Consider the following 17,543-nt stretch of genomic DNA (forward strand, 5'->3'; position numbering starts at 1 on the left):
GGAAAGATTGGAAAGACTGGGCTTGTATTCACTGGAGTTTATCATATCATCATATCATATATATACAGCCGGAAACAGGCCTTTTCGGCCCTCCAAGTCCGTGCCGCCCAGCGATCCCCGTACATTAACACTATCCTACACCCACTAGGGACAATTTTTACATTTACCCAGCCAATTAACCTACATACCTGTACGTCTTTGGAGTGTGGGAGGAAACCAAAGATCTCGGAGAAAACCCACGCAGGTCACGGGGAGAACGTACAAACTCCTTACAGTGCAGCACCCGTAGTCAGGATCTAACCTGAGTCTCCGGCGCTGCATTCGCTGTAAAGCAGCAACTCTACCGCTGCGCTACCGTTTAGAAGGATGAGAGGGGATCTTATAGAGACATATACAATTATAAAAGGACTGGACAAGCTAGATGCAAGAAAAATGTTCTCAATGTTGGGGGAGTCCAGAACCAGGAAACACAGTCTAAGAATAAAGGGGAAACCATTTAAAACTGAGGTGAGAAGAAACTTATTCACCCAGAGAGTTGTGAATTTGTGGAATTCGCTGCCACAGAAGACAGTCGAGGCAAATTCACTGGATGAATTTAAAAGAGAATTAGGTAGACCTCTAGGGGCTAGTGGAATCAAGCGATATGGGGAGAAGGCAGGAACAGGTTACTGATTGTGGATGATCAGCCATGATCACAATGAATGGCGGTGCTGGCTCGAACGGCCTAATGGCCTCCTCCTGCACCTATTTTCTATGTTTCTATGTTTCTATGGCACAGTTAAAGTTGTTGCTTTACAGCGCCAGAGATCCGGGTTTGATCCTGTATACTGGTGCTGCCCGTATGGAGCTTGTCCATTCTCTTAGAGTCATAGATGCATAAAGCATGGAAACAAGCCCTTCTTGCCCATGTTGACCAACATTGTGATGGTACCCACCTCAACACCTTCCTCTCGCAGATCATTCCACATGCTATTACCCTTGGTGTAAAAATATGTTGTCCCTCAGGCTCCTATTAAATCCCCCCCCCCACCTTAAATGTATGTCCTCTGGTTCTTGATTCCCCTACTCTGGGTAAAATAATCATGCATCATTCACCTGCACGCCAAGGAATAAAGTCCTAGCCTCCTCAACCTCTCTCAATAGCTAAGGCCCTCGAGTCGTAGCCACATCCTCGTAAATCTTCTCTGCGCCCTTTCCAGCTCAACAACATCTTGACCTTCCCATCATTCATGCCTGAAAATCAGAAGCCTCTCTGCCCCTTAAATCAACACCAACTGATGTGCATTGTAGCATGTAATGATACAAAGACCCAAATTAATATTCAAATTGGTATAATTACCTAATGCAATCCTACTTTAAAATACAGCATGGATATAAAGAAAAATATATAGCACTCTCTGTAACATTAGAGATTATTAACCATAATAGCTCATACACTTTGTGACATTATTGAAGCTTTGGACTTTGTATCAAAGTGACACAACATTGCGGGTAATTTCATAAAAGCAGCATTTGTATGGTTGGACTTTTCATGTAAAATTTATAACTAATAACATTAAATTAAAAATTCAGATACCCATGGCTTTTTAAGCCCACGAGTTCATCTGTCTCCTGCTGGGTAGCTCACATTAATGTTAATGAGAATAATTACAAATAGGAAGGGAACTACGCTGTATAATTTCTATCTCACAGCTAAACATTCTCAAAGTTACATTTACAGAGAATAAAACCCTTATAATAGAACTAGCAAAACTTAATAAGGCTAAATTGGGATATTATAGTTATCTGTGTTTGGTATAATCAGTGAATAAAAGAAAAAGCAATCTCGACATAATGACTTTAAGGTCTGTTATCCTGCCTTTAAAATGAGACATTAAGCATTGCTGGCTCCCAAAGGTAGACATAAGAGATCTCAAAGCAGCATGTTAAAGAAGAACATATGAGCTCTGACTGCTGTGCTGGTTAATATTCATTCCTCAACCAAAATTGCTCAATTAGATTATGTGTTTGGAATTTTGCCGTGCTTAAGATGACTGTAGGATTCAATGCAATAGAGACCTCACGTTTTAGGAAATACCTCAATGGATATATAATTATAGTTCGTTTAGTTTATTGCCACATGTACCGAGATAGAGTGAAAAGCTTTTTGTTGCGTGCTAACCAGTCAGCGGAAAAACTATACATGATGACAATCGAGTAATTACCTGATACATGACCATACATATGTAGGAAAGAACTGCAGATGCTGGTTTAAATTGAAGGTAGACACAAATGCTGGTGTAACTCAGCGGGTCAGGCAGCATCTCTGGAGAGAAGGAATGGGTGACGTATCGGGTCAGTCTGAAGAAGGATCTCGACCCGAAACGTCGCCCATTCCTTCTCTCCAGAGATACTACCTGACCCGCTGAGTTACTCCAGTATTTTGTGTCCACATGACTATACATGATTACAATCGAGTCCTCCACAGTATACAGGTACATGATAATGGGAATAATGTTTAGTGCAAGATAAAGTCCAGTAAATCCGGTTAAAGATAGTCTGATAATTAAATTAAGACATGGTGCTGTTGGAGTAGAGGTTTAAAAGAGTGGAGTGATTGTTATGGGTGATTACAGATCCACTTCTGGGACCAGCATGCAGAGAGTCACCTGGCTTGGGCGCCATCTTGGAATGAATTATAGATCATATACCTTAGAAACAATGAAGCCTATTCAAGGAATTAAAGTTCTACTTAACATGGGCCCAGCAGCTATTCATATAAACTCTGATAAACTGTTTTTATTAAACGCATGCTGAACTTTGCTTCCGAGACTGCAAAAGTGTTATGTTCCTTGTAGTGAAATGGTGTAATATTAATGCATGATTTCTATCATCCACGCTACATACCCTCAAGGTTTCATTTACATAAGTAGAAGTTTTATAAGGCAATAGCTAAAGTTACAATGTTGTGAAAGGTTAGGATGTTTGATTTCTTTTCAGATTAATACCAAACACAATTGCACTTACAGAATTGACATGATTTTAACAGTGGGCTGATTGCAATGGTAATTTGATTGCGGTGAAGTTTTAACTCCACGGAATCTTTAGTAAAAGCTAAAGTATTTATGCAACGTGAAGGGCATAAACATTCTCGATATTTAACTGATAACAGGAGGCAGGTAAGGCACTTCCTCTTTTAAACATCAATTGAACAATCAACTTCATCTGAAGGAATCTGTTGGCCTGATGCAAGGAAGTGTTTCATTGTTCCAGCCGGCAGAGTGATTGCCTGATAGCGGCAGAGAACCGGGTTCGATTCTGACTACGGGAGCTGTCTGTATAGATTTTATACGTGCTCCCCGTGACTGCGTGGGTTTACTCCGAGTGTTCAGGTTTCCTCCCACACTCCAAAGATGTACAGGTGTGCAGGTTAATTGGCATCAGTGAAATTGTAAATTGACCCTCGTGTGTAGGATAGTGCTGGTGTTTACAGGGTGATCGCTGGTCAGCGCGGACTCAGTGGGCCGAAAGGTCTGGTACTGTGCTGTATCTCTAAAGTCTAAAGTTTTGGTACATACGACAATTAAACAGTCTTCACTCTCTTTGGACTCTTGAAGGGGGATGGTTTACATTTGACCTATATCAAGGTGGATACTTCATGATTGAATGAGATGGTTGCAAGACAATAGAATTTTGAAACTACATAATGTACATTTTGTTTTGTGCAAATGTAAAGCATCCATAAGGACACAAAGTGCTGGACTAACTCAACAGGTCAGGCAGCATCCCTCAAGAACATGGATAGGTGAAGTTTCAGATTGAGACACTTCTTCAGAAAGCACACATGTCCTCCTGGGGTGTATGTAACTCTCAAATTATCTGCACTAAGTGAAATTTGCCTCAAATAATGTTGCTGACAGAATCCTTACAAGTGTCAGATTTTATGCTTTGTTTAACCCAAGAATACAGCCTCTGTTGGTTGAGTTGTAAGTTGTAGATCTTTCCCTGCTCACCTTAAACTTATACACTCTAGTTATTGATACCCCTACTCTGGGTAGAAGACTCTGTGCATTCACCCTTTCTATTCCCCTCATGATCTTGTACACCTCTATAAGATCACCCGTCAACCTCCTGCACTTCAAGGAATAAAGCCCTAGCCTGCCCGACCTCTCACTAGAACTTAGGCCCTCAAGTCCTGGAACATCCTCATAAATCTTGTCTGCCATCTGTCCAGTTTAATGACATCCTTCCTGTAGCAGGGTGCCAACACTGAACACAATACTGCAAATGTGGCCTCACCAAACGTCTTGTACAACTGTCGCATAACATCCCAACTTCTCTATTCAAAGACCCTGACTGATGAAAGTCAATGCACTGAAAGCATTCTTGACCACCCTATCTACCTGTGCTACCATCAGTTTTGGAAAATGTCATGTTTAAAAGTTCAAGGAGTGGAATAAGGTCATTCAGCCCATTTAATCTACTCTGCCAGTCAATCATGGTTCATCTATCTTTCCCTCTCAATTTCCTGGCTTGTTGGGATTCCTTGGTAAATGTCAAGTCTTGGGTTAATAAGAACATGAGAGAGAGAAGCAGGAAAAGACCATTCAGCTGGCTCTGCCCATTGTGCTGGCTCTGCCCATTTCCTCAGCTTTACCTTCCTGCATTGCACATCATATTCCTCAGTTCCCTGAACATCGAAAATTGTTTTCGATGTCTTTTGTTGGCCTGGTGGACAAAAAGATTGCTGAGGCAATGAGATGTGATTGGAGCAACTGGAGAAATCTCCAATGTAGAGATACTCGCCAAGGATCCCAAACCCACGGCTAGTAGGAAGGATAAGCATCTCTCACTTGTAGATCATAAGCATTTTACATATATGCGGCATAGTGGTCCAGCGGTAGAGTTGCAGCCTTACAGCACCAGAGGCCCAGGTTTGATCCTGCCTAGAGGTGCTGTCAGTACGGAGTTTTTAAATTTCTTCCCTTGACCTGCATGGGTTTTCTCTGGGAGCTCCAGTTTCCTCCTACAATCCTAAGACAAACAGGTTTGTAGGTCAATTAGCTTTGATAAAATTGTAAATTGTCCCTCGTGTAGGATAGTGTTAGTGTGTGGGGTGATTGCTTGTTAGTGTGGACTTGGCATGGGGCAGCACAGTGGCGCAGAGGTAGAGTTAGATAGAGCTCTAGGGGCTAGTGGAATCAAGGGATATGGGGAAAAGGCAACCACAGGTTACTGATTGTAGATGATCAGCCATGATCATAATGACTCGAAGGGTCGAAGGGCCAAATGGCCTCCTCCTACACCTATTTTCTATGTTTCTTTGTTTCTGTGTTTGCCGGCTTACAGCTCCGGAGACCTGGGTTCGATCCTGACTGTGGGTGCTGTCTGTACCCATTTTGCACGTTCTCCCCGTGACCGTGTGGGTTTTCTCCGAGATCTTCGGTTTCCTCCCACACTTCAAGGACATACAGGTAAGTAGGTTAATTGGCTTGGTGTATGTGTAAATTGTCTCTAGTATGTGTAAGATAGTTTTAAAGTACGGGGATCGCTGGTCGGTGCAGACTCGGTGGGCCGAAGGGGCTGTTCTGTGCTATATCTCTAAACTAAACTAAAAGACTTGGTGGGCCGAAGTATCCCTGTATCTCGAAAGACGAAAGGAAATAAAATGTTTGGAGGTACTGATTCATGATGATAAGTTTCTGACTCCCATCATGTTTATTGCAGGAGAGCACAAAGCAAATCACAAAACACCCCCAAAGTTAGCAATGGGTTTCACTTCCATTCCAACAGAGTGTGTATGTTAAGCATATTGGTTTAATAATTCTGCAGGAATAGTTGCTTAATATGACACTGGGACACAGAACATAGAGCAGTACAGCACATGGAGAAGCCCTTCGGCAAACAAAGTCTGCGCCGAACATGATGCCGACCATCTCTTATCGACCTGCACATAATCCATATTCCTCATTCCTTGCATACCCATATGCCACAGATAGACACATGGAGCATCTCAGCATGTCAGGCAGCATCACCTACAGCCCCAAACTTCACCTATCCCTTTTCTCCAGAGATGCTGTTTGACCCACTGAGTTACTCCAGCACTTGAGTTTAAGTTTAGTTTATTGTCACATATACCAAGATACAGTGAAAAGCTTATGTTGCGCGCTACCCAGTCAGCGGAAAGACTTCACTCTGACAGTGGAGGAGGCCCAGGACAGAAAGGTCAGCATGGGAAAGGAAGATTTTCTTTTATGTGCGATACAATAGATAGCCACCAAACGTTGTCACAGGTGGAAACTTTGCCGGAATTGAGCCTGACTTCAATCTTAGCCAAACACTTTGCCCATAGTTAAGTTCTAGAACCGTGTCGCCTGTGACTGTTCTGCTGCTGGAGACCCCATGAATACAATCGAGCCGTCCACTGTGTACAATTTGTGTCTATCTTTGGTATAAAGCAGCAACTGCAGTTCTTTGTTTCTACCTTTATCCATATGCCAATTTGGTCGTGTGATTGAAGGAGATACATCAGTGGCAATTAAGACCTGTTTTATTGCCCGGGGTGACTTCCAATTTTGGGTGTGCGTGGTATCATTTTCTTTGAGACAGACGCAAAATGCTGGTGTAACTCAGCGTTGCCAGCCAGCATCTCTGGAGAAAAGGAATAGGTGAGGTTTTGGATCGAGACCCTTCTTCAGACTGAGAGTCAGGGGAGAGGGTAACAAGAGATATGAAAAGGCACAAAGAACAAATGAATGAAAGGTATGCAAAGAACAAATCAAAGCCAGCAACGATGATCAAGGGAAGGTGGAGCCCACAATGGTCCATTGTTGGCCGTGGAGGTGATAATGGGTGGATACAAACAGTGAAACTAAGCAGGGCAACAGTGAAACTAGTAGGCTGACTAGGGTGGGGGAGGGACGCAGAGAGAGGCAATGCAAGGGTTACTTGAAGTTGGAGAAATCAATATTCATACCGCTGGGTTGTAAGCTGCCCAAGCGAAATATGAGGTGCTGTTCCTCCAATTTGCATTTGGCTTCACTCTGACAGTGGAGGAGGCCCAGGACAGAAAGGTCAGCATGGGAAAGGAAGATTTTCTTTTATGTGCGATACAATAGATAACCACCAAACGTTGTCACAGGTGGAAACTTTGCCGGGATTGAGCCTGACTTCAATCTTAGCCAAACGCTTTGCCCATAGTTAAGTTCTAGAACCGCGTCGCCTGTGACTGTTCTGCTGCTGGAGACCCCATTGTTCTTATCTTCATATTGAAAGGCCAGTTTATCCACCCCATCGACCACCAGGTAGCCTAACAGGTGTGGGCTGCAGAACTCGATTGTGTATTTGAAGACGTACACCCCAAGGAAAGGGATGAAAAACTTCCCGCTTCCAGGTGCATAGGAGGCTCCGTAGTTGACGTAGAGATCGTTAAACCTGATCGGGCCGGAGGTATTCATCGCGTAGGTGTGTGCTACAAAGAACGTCACCATTGGAGCGTACCTGTACGATCCCTTGGTAAAATCTGCCACAGAACATAAAGGAAAATGTGTTAGCACGTTATTGCCTCCCACGGGTGTCTTTTCAACCTCTACAAGAAAGACTTGCGTTTGTGTGGCAACTTTCACATTCCTATAGGAAAAGCAGCAGCAGAAATACGTGAGATGCCATAAACCGCAATGTGCCAACCACCAATACGTTTTAGTTCTTCCTTGGTGTGGCTGAATAGGAGCTGCAATTAAGCCTAGTCTGATGTCAGTAAACCAGTCTAAAAGAAGGGTTCCCACCCGAAACGTCACCCATCCTTTTTCTCTAGAGATGCTGCCTGACCCGCTGAGTTACTCTAGCACTTTGTGTCTATCATCTTTACCATGATTATGGGCAGAGTATGTGTTTCCATAAAGTGATTTTGCTTAGTGTTGTAAAAATTGATATTGGCCTGATAGCAGAGAGAACTATCCCTGTTCCCCTATCTGAATAATCCCATCGTATTTTATTTTCCATCCACTTGAGAGACTGGATGGGACCTCTGTTCCACAACACATCCTAAAGACACCTCCAGCAGTGCAAGATTCTCCCAGTATTACCCAGAGGGGAATGTTTTACCCTCAAGCCTCAGGCATAGGATCTGGCTTCACAGAACATAGGAACAGGCCCTTCGGCCCACAATGTCTGCACTAAACATGATGCCAGACCTCAAAATGTTGATGCCAAAACTAATCTCCTCTGCATGCATGAGGTTATGGACTCCATCATTCCCGAGGTCATCTGTTGCCGGCCCTGATTTTTTTCTGCCTTTGCTCGCCTGCTCGCTGACGAGAGGATGATAACAGCTGGGAGGAAACTGGGAGGAATCTGGAGGTGTGCATTTTCAAACTTCTGTACCTCTTGCCTGATGGGAGATGGGGGAGGGGAGAAGAGGGAGTGAGCGGAGGGAGACTGGTGGGCTTGCAGCATGAAGCGTAGAGGGTACATTTGTAACGTGAGCACCTTCTGATAGTAGACCCTCTTCTGGGACCAGCATGCAAAGGTTATACCAAAACCATGGCCGCTTGGGTAAATTCTATCCTTTACAAAACATTTCTACTTGTGATATTATATGTGGTTTCATTCTGTTTCAACGAGATTGAACATGGAATAAGTTTTTGATTTTAAAACGAGCTGGGAAAGATGATCAGATTGTGAAAAAAAAAAATGTCATAAAGTGGAAAATAAAAATCGGATTCAACAACAATATCAGTGGCACTAACTGATCATAGGGGGCATATTCAACATCTTGATTAATGTGCTTTAGGGGTAGAAATGAAATGCTGAATAAATAACATGCTGCTAATTTTGGATAAAATTTGGTGTATGTCTTACCAACCAAATCAAATCCTATCTGGGTCGATATCCGAAGTGGTTTAATGAATAGGTTTGATGTGCTGGAAGATTTGATTGTCTCGGGATGATTTTGTTGTGGGATGGCTGGTCGTTCTTCTATTTAAAGCTACACACTTGAGATCTTACTAATGGGGGCCAGATTACTCTCTGGATAAAACAGCCCAAGTGTCAAAACTCAATTTTGGTTCAATCAATTGGAAATTTCTCAGGTGAAAACAATCCCCCCCTCCCCTACCTCGTTCCTTCCTCCAGGATCTATCTACATTGCTGCGAGTGTGAAATAAATGGAAAATCAAACAAAACCCACCTGTCTTCATGGCATTTTCATCCTGCAGTTTAATGTCACAGCTGGGACCACCAAATGGAGGGCGGCAGGCACACACAAAACCTTTTCTTTGATTAATACATGTCCCTCCTTTCTGGCAAGGGGCACTGTCACAGCTTGCAGACTCCACTGTAAACAGAGACGCCAAGGATCATTAGAACTTGAGGATTTAATGGTTCTTTTATAGCCATGTGTACCAAAGTACAGTGAAATACATTCTTTGCTTATAGGTCAGTGATTTCCCCCTCCCCCCCCCCCCCCCCCCCCGCTACGTTCCTCTCCCTATCTTAATAATCTGCAACTCTTGAAACCCATCTCACACCTTTATTCTTATATCAAGCCTTTGTTACAACCATCTGCTTATAAAATAACCCCTCGCCTGTGCCGACCTATTACCTGCCTGCTTTGTCCTGCCTCTCTCCTTTTCCAGCTTTTCTTTGCTCCCCCCCCCCAACAATCAAATAATCAGTCTAATCAACCCGAAAAGCCAACAATCCATGTTCTCCAGAGATGCTGCCTAACCCGCAGACTTACTCCAACATGTCCTTTTGTGTATTAACCAGCATCTGCAGTTCTTTGTTTCGACTTTGTCCCCAAATTATTGGTTTGTTGGCTATTACGGACAACTGTAGGGTATTCTCCTGTTGAATTTGAATGTTTTCATTCAAGCCACAGAAGGCTATGGAGGACAAGTCAATGGGTATTTTTAAGGTGAAGATTAACAGATTATCGATTAATAAGGGGTCAGGGGTTTTGGGGAGAAGGCAGGGGAAATGGCGTGAAGAGGGAAAAATAGATCAGCCATGATTGATTGGCGTAGTAGACGATTGGCCGAATGGCCTAATTGTACTCCGAGAACTTATGAACATATGATCTTACAAAGCTATTCCTCCCATGGCCATTTACAAATGCAGTGTTTCCTCCTCTGGCCAAAAAACACATCCATCTTCTGTGAAAATGCTACCATACTCTGAACAGTGAGGACAACTTCTTATCTTTCCTGATAATAGACAATAGACAATAGGTGCCGGAGGAGGCCATTCGGCCCTTCGAGCCAGCACTGCCATTCAATGTGATCATGGCTGATCATTCACAATCAGTACCCCGTTCCTGCCTTCTCCCCATACCTCCTGACTCCGCTATCATAAAGAGCCCTATCTAACTCTCTCTTGAAAGCATCCAGAGAATTGGCCTCCACTAGATTTTTTTATTTAAATTTTTTTTTAATTAGATTTTTTAGAGATACAGCGCGGAAACAGGCCCTTCGGCCCACCGAGTCCACGCCGCCCAGCGATCCCCGCACATTAACACTATCCTACACACAAGAGGGACAATTTTTTCATATTACCCAGTCAATTAACCTACATACCTGTACGTCTTTGGAGTGTGGGAGGAAACTGAAGATCTCGGAGAAAACCCACGCAGGTCACGGGGAGAACGTACAAACTCCGTACAGACGGCGCCCGTAGTCAGGATCGAACCTGAGTCTCCGGCGCTGCATTCGCTGTAAGGCAGCAACTCTACCGCTGCGCCACCGTGCCACTAACTTAGAAGGAGATCATGTAGCTCTTGGGACAATGCCAATTCCCAGGGAAGCGATCCCATTTTTCCCGTTCTCTCTTTGTTTAGATTTTCTTTTGAGTTTTAGAGATACAGCGGAGAAATAGGCCCCTCGGCCTACCAACTCAGTCCACACCGACCATCGATCACCCATTCACACTAGTTCTATGTTATCCCACTTTCGCATCCTACACACTAGAAGCAATTTGTAGAAGCCAATTCACCTACAAACCTGCACGTCTTTGGAATGTTGGAGGAAACCAAAGCACCCAGAGAAAACCCATGCGGTCACAGGGAGAATGTACAAACTCTGCACAGATAGCACCCAAGATCAGGATCGAACCTGGGTCTCTGGCACTGTGAGGCAGCAGCTCTACCACTGAACCATTGTGTCACCTTATTTGCTAGAATATCTGTAACCTCTCTCTCACCTGCCCATCAATGTCTGTGGTTCTATTTTTCTTGCCTTTACCTAAGGGTTAACTTACAATAGCCTAATTAACCTACCATTGCAGCTTTGGGACATGAGAGGGAATTGGAAAACCCAGAGGAAACCCACCCAAGGAAGAACCTGCAAACTCCGCATGAACAGCACCTGAAGTTAGGATTGACCCCAGATCCCCGGTGCTGTGAGGTGCAGCAATTACATCTGCACCAAACCAAACAAAAAAAACCCCACAAAGAGCTGGAATCACTCAGAGGATCAGGCAGCATCTCTGGAGAACATGGATAGGCAATGTTTTGGGCAGGACCATTCTTCAAACACCAAGACACCTTTTTTCTCTTAACAAAGCTGAATCAGTATTGCTTTATGGATCAGTTCAATAAATGAATCATTTGTGATTCTTTTCCACAGTACAGTTGTAGCTGCATATACAATTGATATTAAATGCATTATAATGATGCAGTTTTTTAATCACTGTTGCCTTTTTTGTGAAGCTGCAGCTGACAGGAATTGCGATCACGGTTCTAATATAAGCTGACAAGCCTTTAATATCTTGCAGCACAGGTCAGCTGCATTTTCCGGAGGTGCTCCGGTAGGTCTCCTGTGATGGATTGGTGTGATAACATAAGGCTTCAAAGCAAGGTCGGTCCCTTACAAACTTCACAAGACAACATTGTAATTCCGACTTCAAGCAAGACAGCGGCAGAGATTTGAAGGTATGTGCATGACAGGCAGTCTGTACTGCAGGGAGAGACGAGATCAGGTACGTGCCTCACCCAAAGTGCCCCTCTTCCACTTCTCCTGCAAGTGCCTCAAAGAAAAATTCTCATCCACAGGGCTGTCATGCAGAACGACAAAGCAAAAATCCGTAGCGATAGATTCTCATCTCTGTTGCTTGTTTTGGAAGTAATTGATTGGGTTGTAGTAACCCACTTTCTGTGCAGCCCATCCATACAAGGGGCGGCACAGGGGTGCAGCGGCAGAGTTGCTGCCTCCCAGTGGCAGAGACCAGGGTTCAATCCAGGCTGACACAAACTGCTGGTGTAACTCAGCAGGTCAGGCAGCATCTCATGGAGAAGGATTGCAAGCATCTCATGGAGAAGCTGAAGAAGGGTCCCAACCCAAAACGTCACTCATCCTTTTTCTCCAGAGATGCTGCAGAGACGCTGAGTTACTCCAGCATATTGTGTCTATCTTTTGTCAAACGTATCAATCATAGTCAGTTTGCTGGCAGCAGTCGCAATTTTCAGCTGTATATTATCTCAAAAGGAACAGCAAGCTGTTTGGCACTAATGCTGTTTGTACCGCACTTGGATGGTCCTGTGTGAACCCAAGGACAGAACAAAGGCAGAATAAGAGACAATAATAGACCTCTTTTCAGGCAGGAGACTATATTGGGCAAACAGCAAACAAGAAGGGCAGTGAATCCTTGCTCCATTGTGCCGTGCCAGTCGCAATGCCTTCCCACTATTACCAGGGAGCAGAAGGAGAAGCCAGTGGCGCAGTTGGCAGAGCCGCTTCTTCACAGCGCCAGAGTCCCAGGTTCGATCCTGACATCAGGTGCTGTCTGTGAGGAGTTTGCACTTGCCCCCTGTGACCACCTGGGATTCCTCCCGGCGGTGTCTCTGTTTCCTCCCACATCCCAAAGACGTGTGGGTTTGTAGGTTAATTGGCCCCTGTAAATTGCCCCCGGTGAGCAGGGAGTGGAAGCGAAAGTGGAATGACATAGAACTAGTGTGAATGGATGATCTATAGTCGGTGAGGACACTGGGGGCCGAAGGGCCCGATTCTACGAATTCTAAACGAAGAAGCACGGAAAAGGGTGTTTCCTGTTTTCCACATCGCAACACCATGGATCAATCATGGCTAGCATGGGGACGCAGCAGTAGTGCTGCTGTCTCACAGTGCCAGAGACAATGGGTGCTGTCTGTACGGAGATTGTACATTGCCCCTGTGATCGCGTGGGTTTTCTCCGGGTGCTCCAGTTTCTTCCCACACTCCAAAGAGGCTCTGGTTTGTAGGATAAGAAAATAACTGCAGATGCTGGTACAAATCGATTTATTCACAAAATGCTGGAGTAACTCAGCAGGTCAGGCAGCATCTCGGGAGAGAAGGAATGGGTGACGTTTCGGGTCGAGACCCTTCTTGAGACTGATGTCAGGGGGGCGGGACAAAGGAAGGATATAGGTGGAGACAGGAAGATAGAGGGAGATCTGGGAAGGAGGAGGGGAAGGGAGGGACAGGGGAACTATCTAAAGTTGGAGAAGTCGACGTTCATACCACTGGGCTGCAAACTGCCCAGGCGAAATATGAGGTGCTGTTCCTCCAACTTCCGGTGGGCCTCACTATGGCACTGGAGGAGGCCCATGACAGAAAGGTCAGACTGGGAATGGGAGGGGGAGTTGAAGTGCTCGGCCACCAGGAGATCAGTTTTGTGAATGCGGACCGAGCGGAGGTGTTCAGCGAAGTGATCACCGAGCCTGGTTTGTAGGATAATTGACTTTGGTTAAAAAATAAATTGTACTTTGACCCTCGTGTGCAGGATAGTGCTAGTTTGCAGGGTGATCGCTGGTCAGCGTGGACTTGGTGGGTCAGAAGGGCCTATTTTTGCGCTTTATCTCTAAAGTCTAAAGAGTGTACTTCATTCAGTTTAGTTATCACCGAGCTAATTGATGTGATGGTGCCAGAGATTTTTTTTGATCGTCATTGTTAATAAGCCGAGGAGTTTTTCCATATTCCAGATTGTTAATTGAGTTTTCAACAAGCCCTTCAGTCCACCGTGTCTGCGCCAACAAGCTATTCCTGCACAGGGTGGCACGGTGGCGCAGCGGTAGAGTTGCTGCCTTACAGCAAATGCAGCGCCGGAGACTCAGGTTCGATCCTGACTACGGGCGCCGTCTGTACGGAGTTTGTACGTTCTCCCCGTGACCTGCGTGGGTTTTCTCCGAGATCTTCGGTTTCCTCCCACACTCCAAAGACGTATGTAGGTTAATTGGCTGGGTAAAATGTAAAAGTTGTCCCCAGTGTGTGTAGGATTATGTTAATGTGCGGGGATCGCTGGGCAGCGCAGACTCGGTGGGCTGAAAGGCCTGTTTCCGCGCTGTATCTCTAAATCTAAATCTAAAAATCTAAATCTAACACTATCCTACACACACGAGGTACAATTTACAATTTTACCAAGCCAATTAACCAACAAACCAGTACGCCTTTGGAGTGTGAAAGGATCCCAGAGAAAACCCACGCAGGTCAAGGGAAGAACATACAAACTCCATACAGACAGGATCTGTGGAGGGATTTGAATTCGGATTTCTAGCCTGGGGTACAGGTCCTCTCTGGGTTATGAATGTCTGACTTATGGACACCCTAGGCAAATGATTGAGCATTTGGGAGACTGGTGGGATGGGTGGATTTGTTTGCTGCTGCAGGCATCTTCTGCTGAGTGGGAATGAGGCATTTCAGCAATGTCTTGTCCGCATCCCCACCCCCCCCCCCCCCCCCCCCCCCTCCTCCACCATTCCCCTACCCCAGCAGCAACAATCAGGGGGCTGAGTGGAGCTCAGCAGAGCTGGGAGCTCTGAGCAGACTCACTCCTCACTCACTGAGTCAGTGACGCCCACTCAAGCACACTGTCTTTTTTTTAAATAAAACCAGCATCTGCAAATCCTTGTGTCCACATCAAAAGTGGCACAGGTTTAAAGTAATTGGTATAAGAATGAAAAGGGGAGAAAGGAAATATTTTCATACAGGTCTGAAAGTGCAGCAGAGTCAAAAGTTCTAATTATGTTTAAACAATATATGGAAATGCGCTGCCAGAATCTTCACGACTATGGACTTGGTGCTTGGATTAGGCTGGGTGGTGGTTCTTTGAATACACCTGACACAACAGGGCAAATGGGGTGGCACAGTGGCGCAGTGATGGAGTTGCAGCTTTACAGCGACAGAGACCAGGGGTTCGATCCTGACCTCGGGTGTTGTCTGTATGGATTTTGTACGTTTTCCCTGTGACCGTGGGGGTTTTCCCCGGCTGTTCTAGTTTTCTCCCACACTCCAAAGACAGGTTAATTGACTTTGGTAAAAGTTATAAATTGGCCCTAGTGGGTAGGATAGTGTTAGTGTACGAGGATCACTGGTTGGCACGGACTCGGAGGGCATAAACGCCCGTTTCCACAATGTATCTTTAAACTAAATGCCTTCCAACATTGTAAATCGTGGAGTTACCTGGATCATCGATTTTGTCAACATATCTTTGGCTTCTTCCGGAATTGACTGCGATATTGGTTTTGTTGATAACTTTTGACCTCTTGTACAACTGCTTCACTTGTTTCTGGATCTGAGTAATGTTCCTGACGACACCAGAAAGGGCTCTGCCCATGAACACGGTGATGTTGGTGAAGAAGAGCTCGGCGGTGGCCCAGCTGGTAGTCCGCACAAACTCCCTGAGATCCCGCTGAAGTGCCGTGACGTTGGGCAGTGCCTCCGGCGCCATGTCCCGCACGACGCCGACGTTCACCTGAGCGAGCAGCAACGACAGGTTCCTGCACATTCCCCGGGTCTGGTCTGACTCCACCTTAACGCGGGAGACCACCATGTCCAGATCAGTCAACTTGCTCTGAAGCGCCGACACCTTGCGGCTCAGCTGCTGGAACTTCGGAGGCACGGGCTGGACCTTGGCTCCCCCCCTTGGTTTGGACTTGACTTTTGCTGAAGGTTTGGAGCTCGCCAGTGCCGAGCTCAGCTGAGATTCAAGGGCCAGTATGCGTGAATGGTAATCCGTGGTGTCTGGAGAGGTGGAAAGACTGACTTGCTCCAGTCGGCGAATCCTCTCTTGGAACTCCTCAATGCTGGCTGCGGTTGTGTTCAGCAACTGAGGAACATTCATCATAATTGGGGGCACGAGTATCTCCGTGTCTTTTATACCCTGAAGGAGACCCATCATTTCCAAAGCATTCTGGTGCCTTGCAACGTAAGCCATGAGGACCTTAAAAGACTCATTCAGCTGAGCAAACTGTGGGAGGACAGATAACACATGGTTCTGCTTGGCAGTGCTCTCAGAAAACATTTCTGAAATGAATCTCCACAGATCGGTGATGTTATTGTTCAAGATGTAGTAATCATCTCTCATGGTATCCACAGCATCGTTTATGACGGTCATTGTATCATTCAATCCATCCTCAATTTCAAAGCGACATTCAGCCAGAGCCTCCCTCAGTGATTCTTCACCACCTTGGCTTTGGTTCCTGAGCAACTGAACTCCCACTGTGCTTCTGACTAACACACTGAGGCTTGTAACCTTGGAACTGAGATGGTCCAGGCGTTCCTCAAGGCCCTGTCTTTGCGTATGCTCAGAATAAGCTGTGCTTGTCTCAGAAGGTGACCGTTGATCTCCAAAGAGCGGCTGGATGTTTTCAACGTCGTACGACAGATTGCTAACCCTCTCATTCATTGAATCAAGGAAGTCTATTAATGAGATGAAGGTGTCAGAGAATGTCTTGTTTAAATCAAGTACTTTGTTCTCCACTTGATCCAATCTGAAACCCAATGTACTCTTGCATTCATCAACCATTGCTTGGCAAGTTCTCATCTCCATTTTCTCCTGGCTGTTTGCTGCTGTCAAGTTGAAGAGAGCCAGCTTATGGACATTCACTTCACCGTTCAATTGCAAAATCAAACGGCCGTGCATTTTCACATTCTCCGTGATGTTGACCAGATACCTTTGTAGGTCTCCCTCCATCTGGGCTCCACCTTGCTCAGGGACATCTCGGAGCGTCTGATTGGGCAGGTGCAGCTCCTGGGTCTCTCTGGCCAACGAAAAGGTTTGGTTCATGGTTTCCACGAGAGCACTAATTCTCTCATGTTCCCCTTCCATTTGCCTTTGAAGAGATTTGTGCTTTTCACTCAGCTCCAGAGAGGTGTTGTGGCAGGCCAGTGACACATCAGCTCTGAGCACCCTCATTTGCTCCTGAATGTTGTGGAGTTCGGATTGAGGTGGCTGATTGTGCTCCACTGTTGTGCGGTGGAGATTGGCAGATAGCAGCAGAATGGTCCCATTTAACTCCCTGATTGCTGCTTTGGTGCTTTGAAGCTCCTCGCTTACACTGGAGATGGTTTTGTACAGTTCAGCCACAGTCTCCTGCATGTTCCTCTGAAGAGGCTGAATCTGTTGTGCGACCAGGTCTTTCACCAGCTCTTGAATCCCTCTTGGTTTGTTACCTGAAACAAAGAAATTTGGGCAAATTAAAGAATTCATCCTTCTTTAATAAATTGTTTGCATGACAATAATATGTCCGATGTTTACTTTAGTTTAGTTTAGTTGATCATTGCCATGTGTACCAAGCCACAATGAATAGCTTTTAT

At 45.4% G+C, this 17,543-nt stretch overlaps 1 protein-coding gene across 2 annotated transcripts in view; it reads right to left on the bottom strand.

The window, feature by feature from the left end:
• Positions 1 to 2,363: 2,363 nt before the first annotated feature.
• Positions 2,364 to 17,543, bottom strand: part of LOC144595697 (multimerin-1-like) — a 62,779-nt gene continuing 47,599 nt past the window's right edge. For both annotated transcript variants that reach the window (XM_078403244.1, XM_078403237.1), the window contains 3 exons: positions 15,408 to 17,399; positions 9,167 to 9,313; positions 2,364 to 7,501 (listed from right to left, as the gene is read on the bottom strand). In XM_078403244.1, the coding sequence (XP_078259370.1) occupies positions 7,080 to 7,501; positions 9,167 to 9,313; positions 15,408 to 17,399 (2,561 nt within the window). In that variant the 3' untranslated portion in view covers positions 2,364 to 7,079. The remainder of the gene's footprint in view (positions 7,502 to 9,166; positions 9,314 to 15,407; positions 17,400 to 17,543) is intronic.

Source organism: Rhinoraja longicauda, chromosome 1 (assembly GCF_053455715.1).
Source record: "Rhinoraja longicauda isolate Sanriku21f chromosome 1, sRhiLon1.1, whole genome shotgun sequence".
NCBI classification, from domain to species: Eukaryota; Metazoa; Chordata; class Chondrichthyes; order Rajiformes; family Arhynchobatidae; genus Rhinoraja; species Rhinoraja longicauda.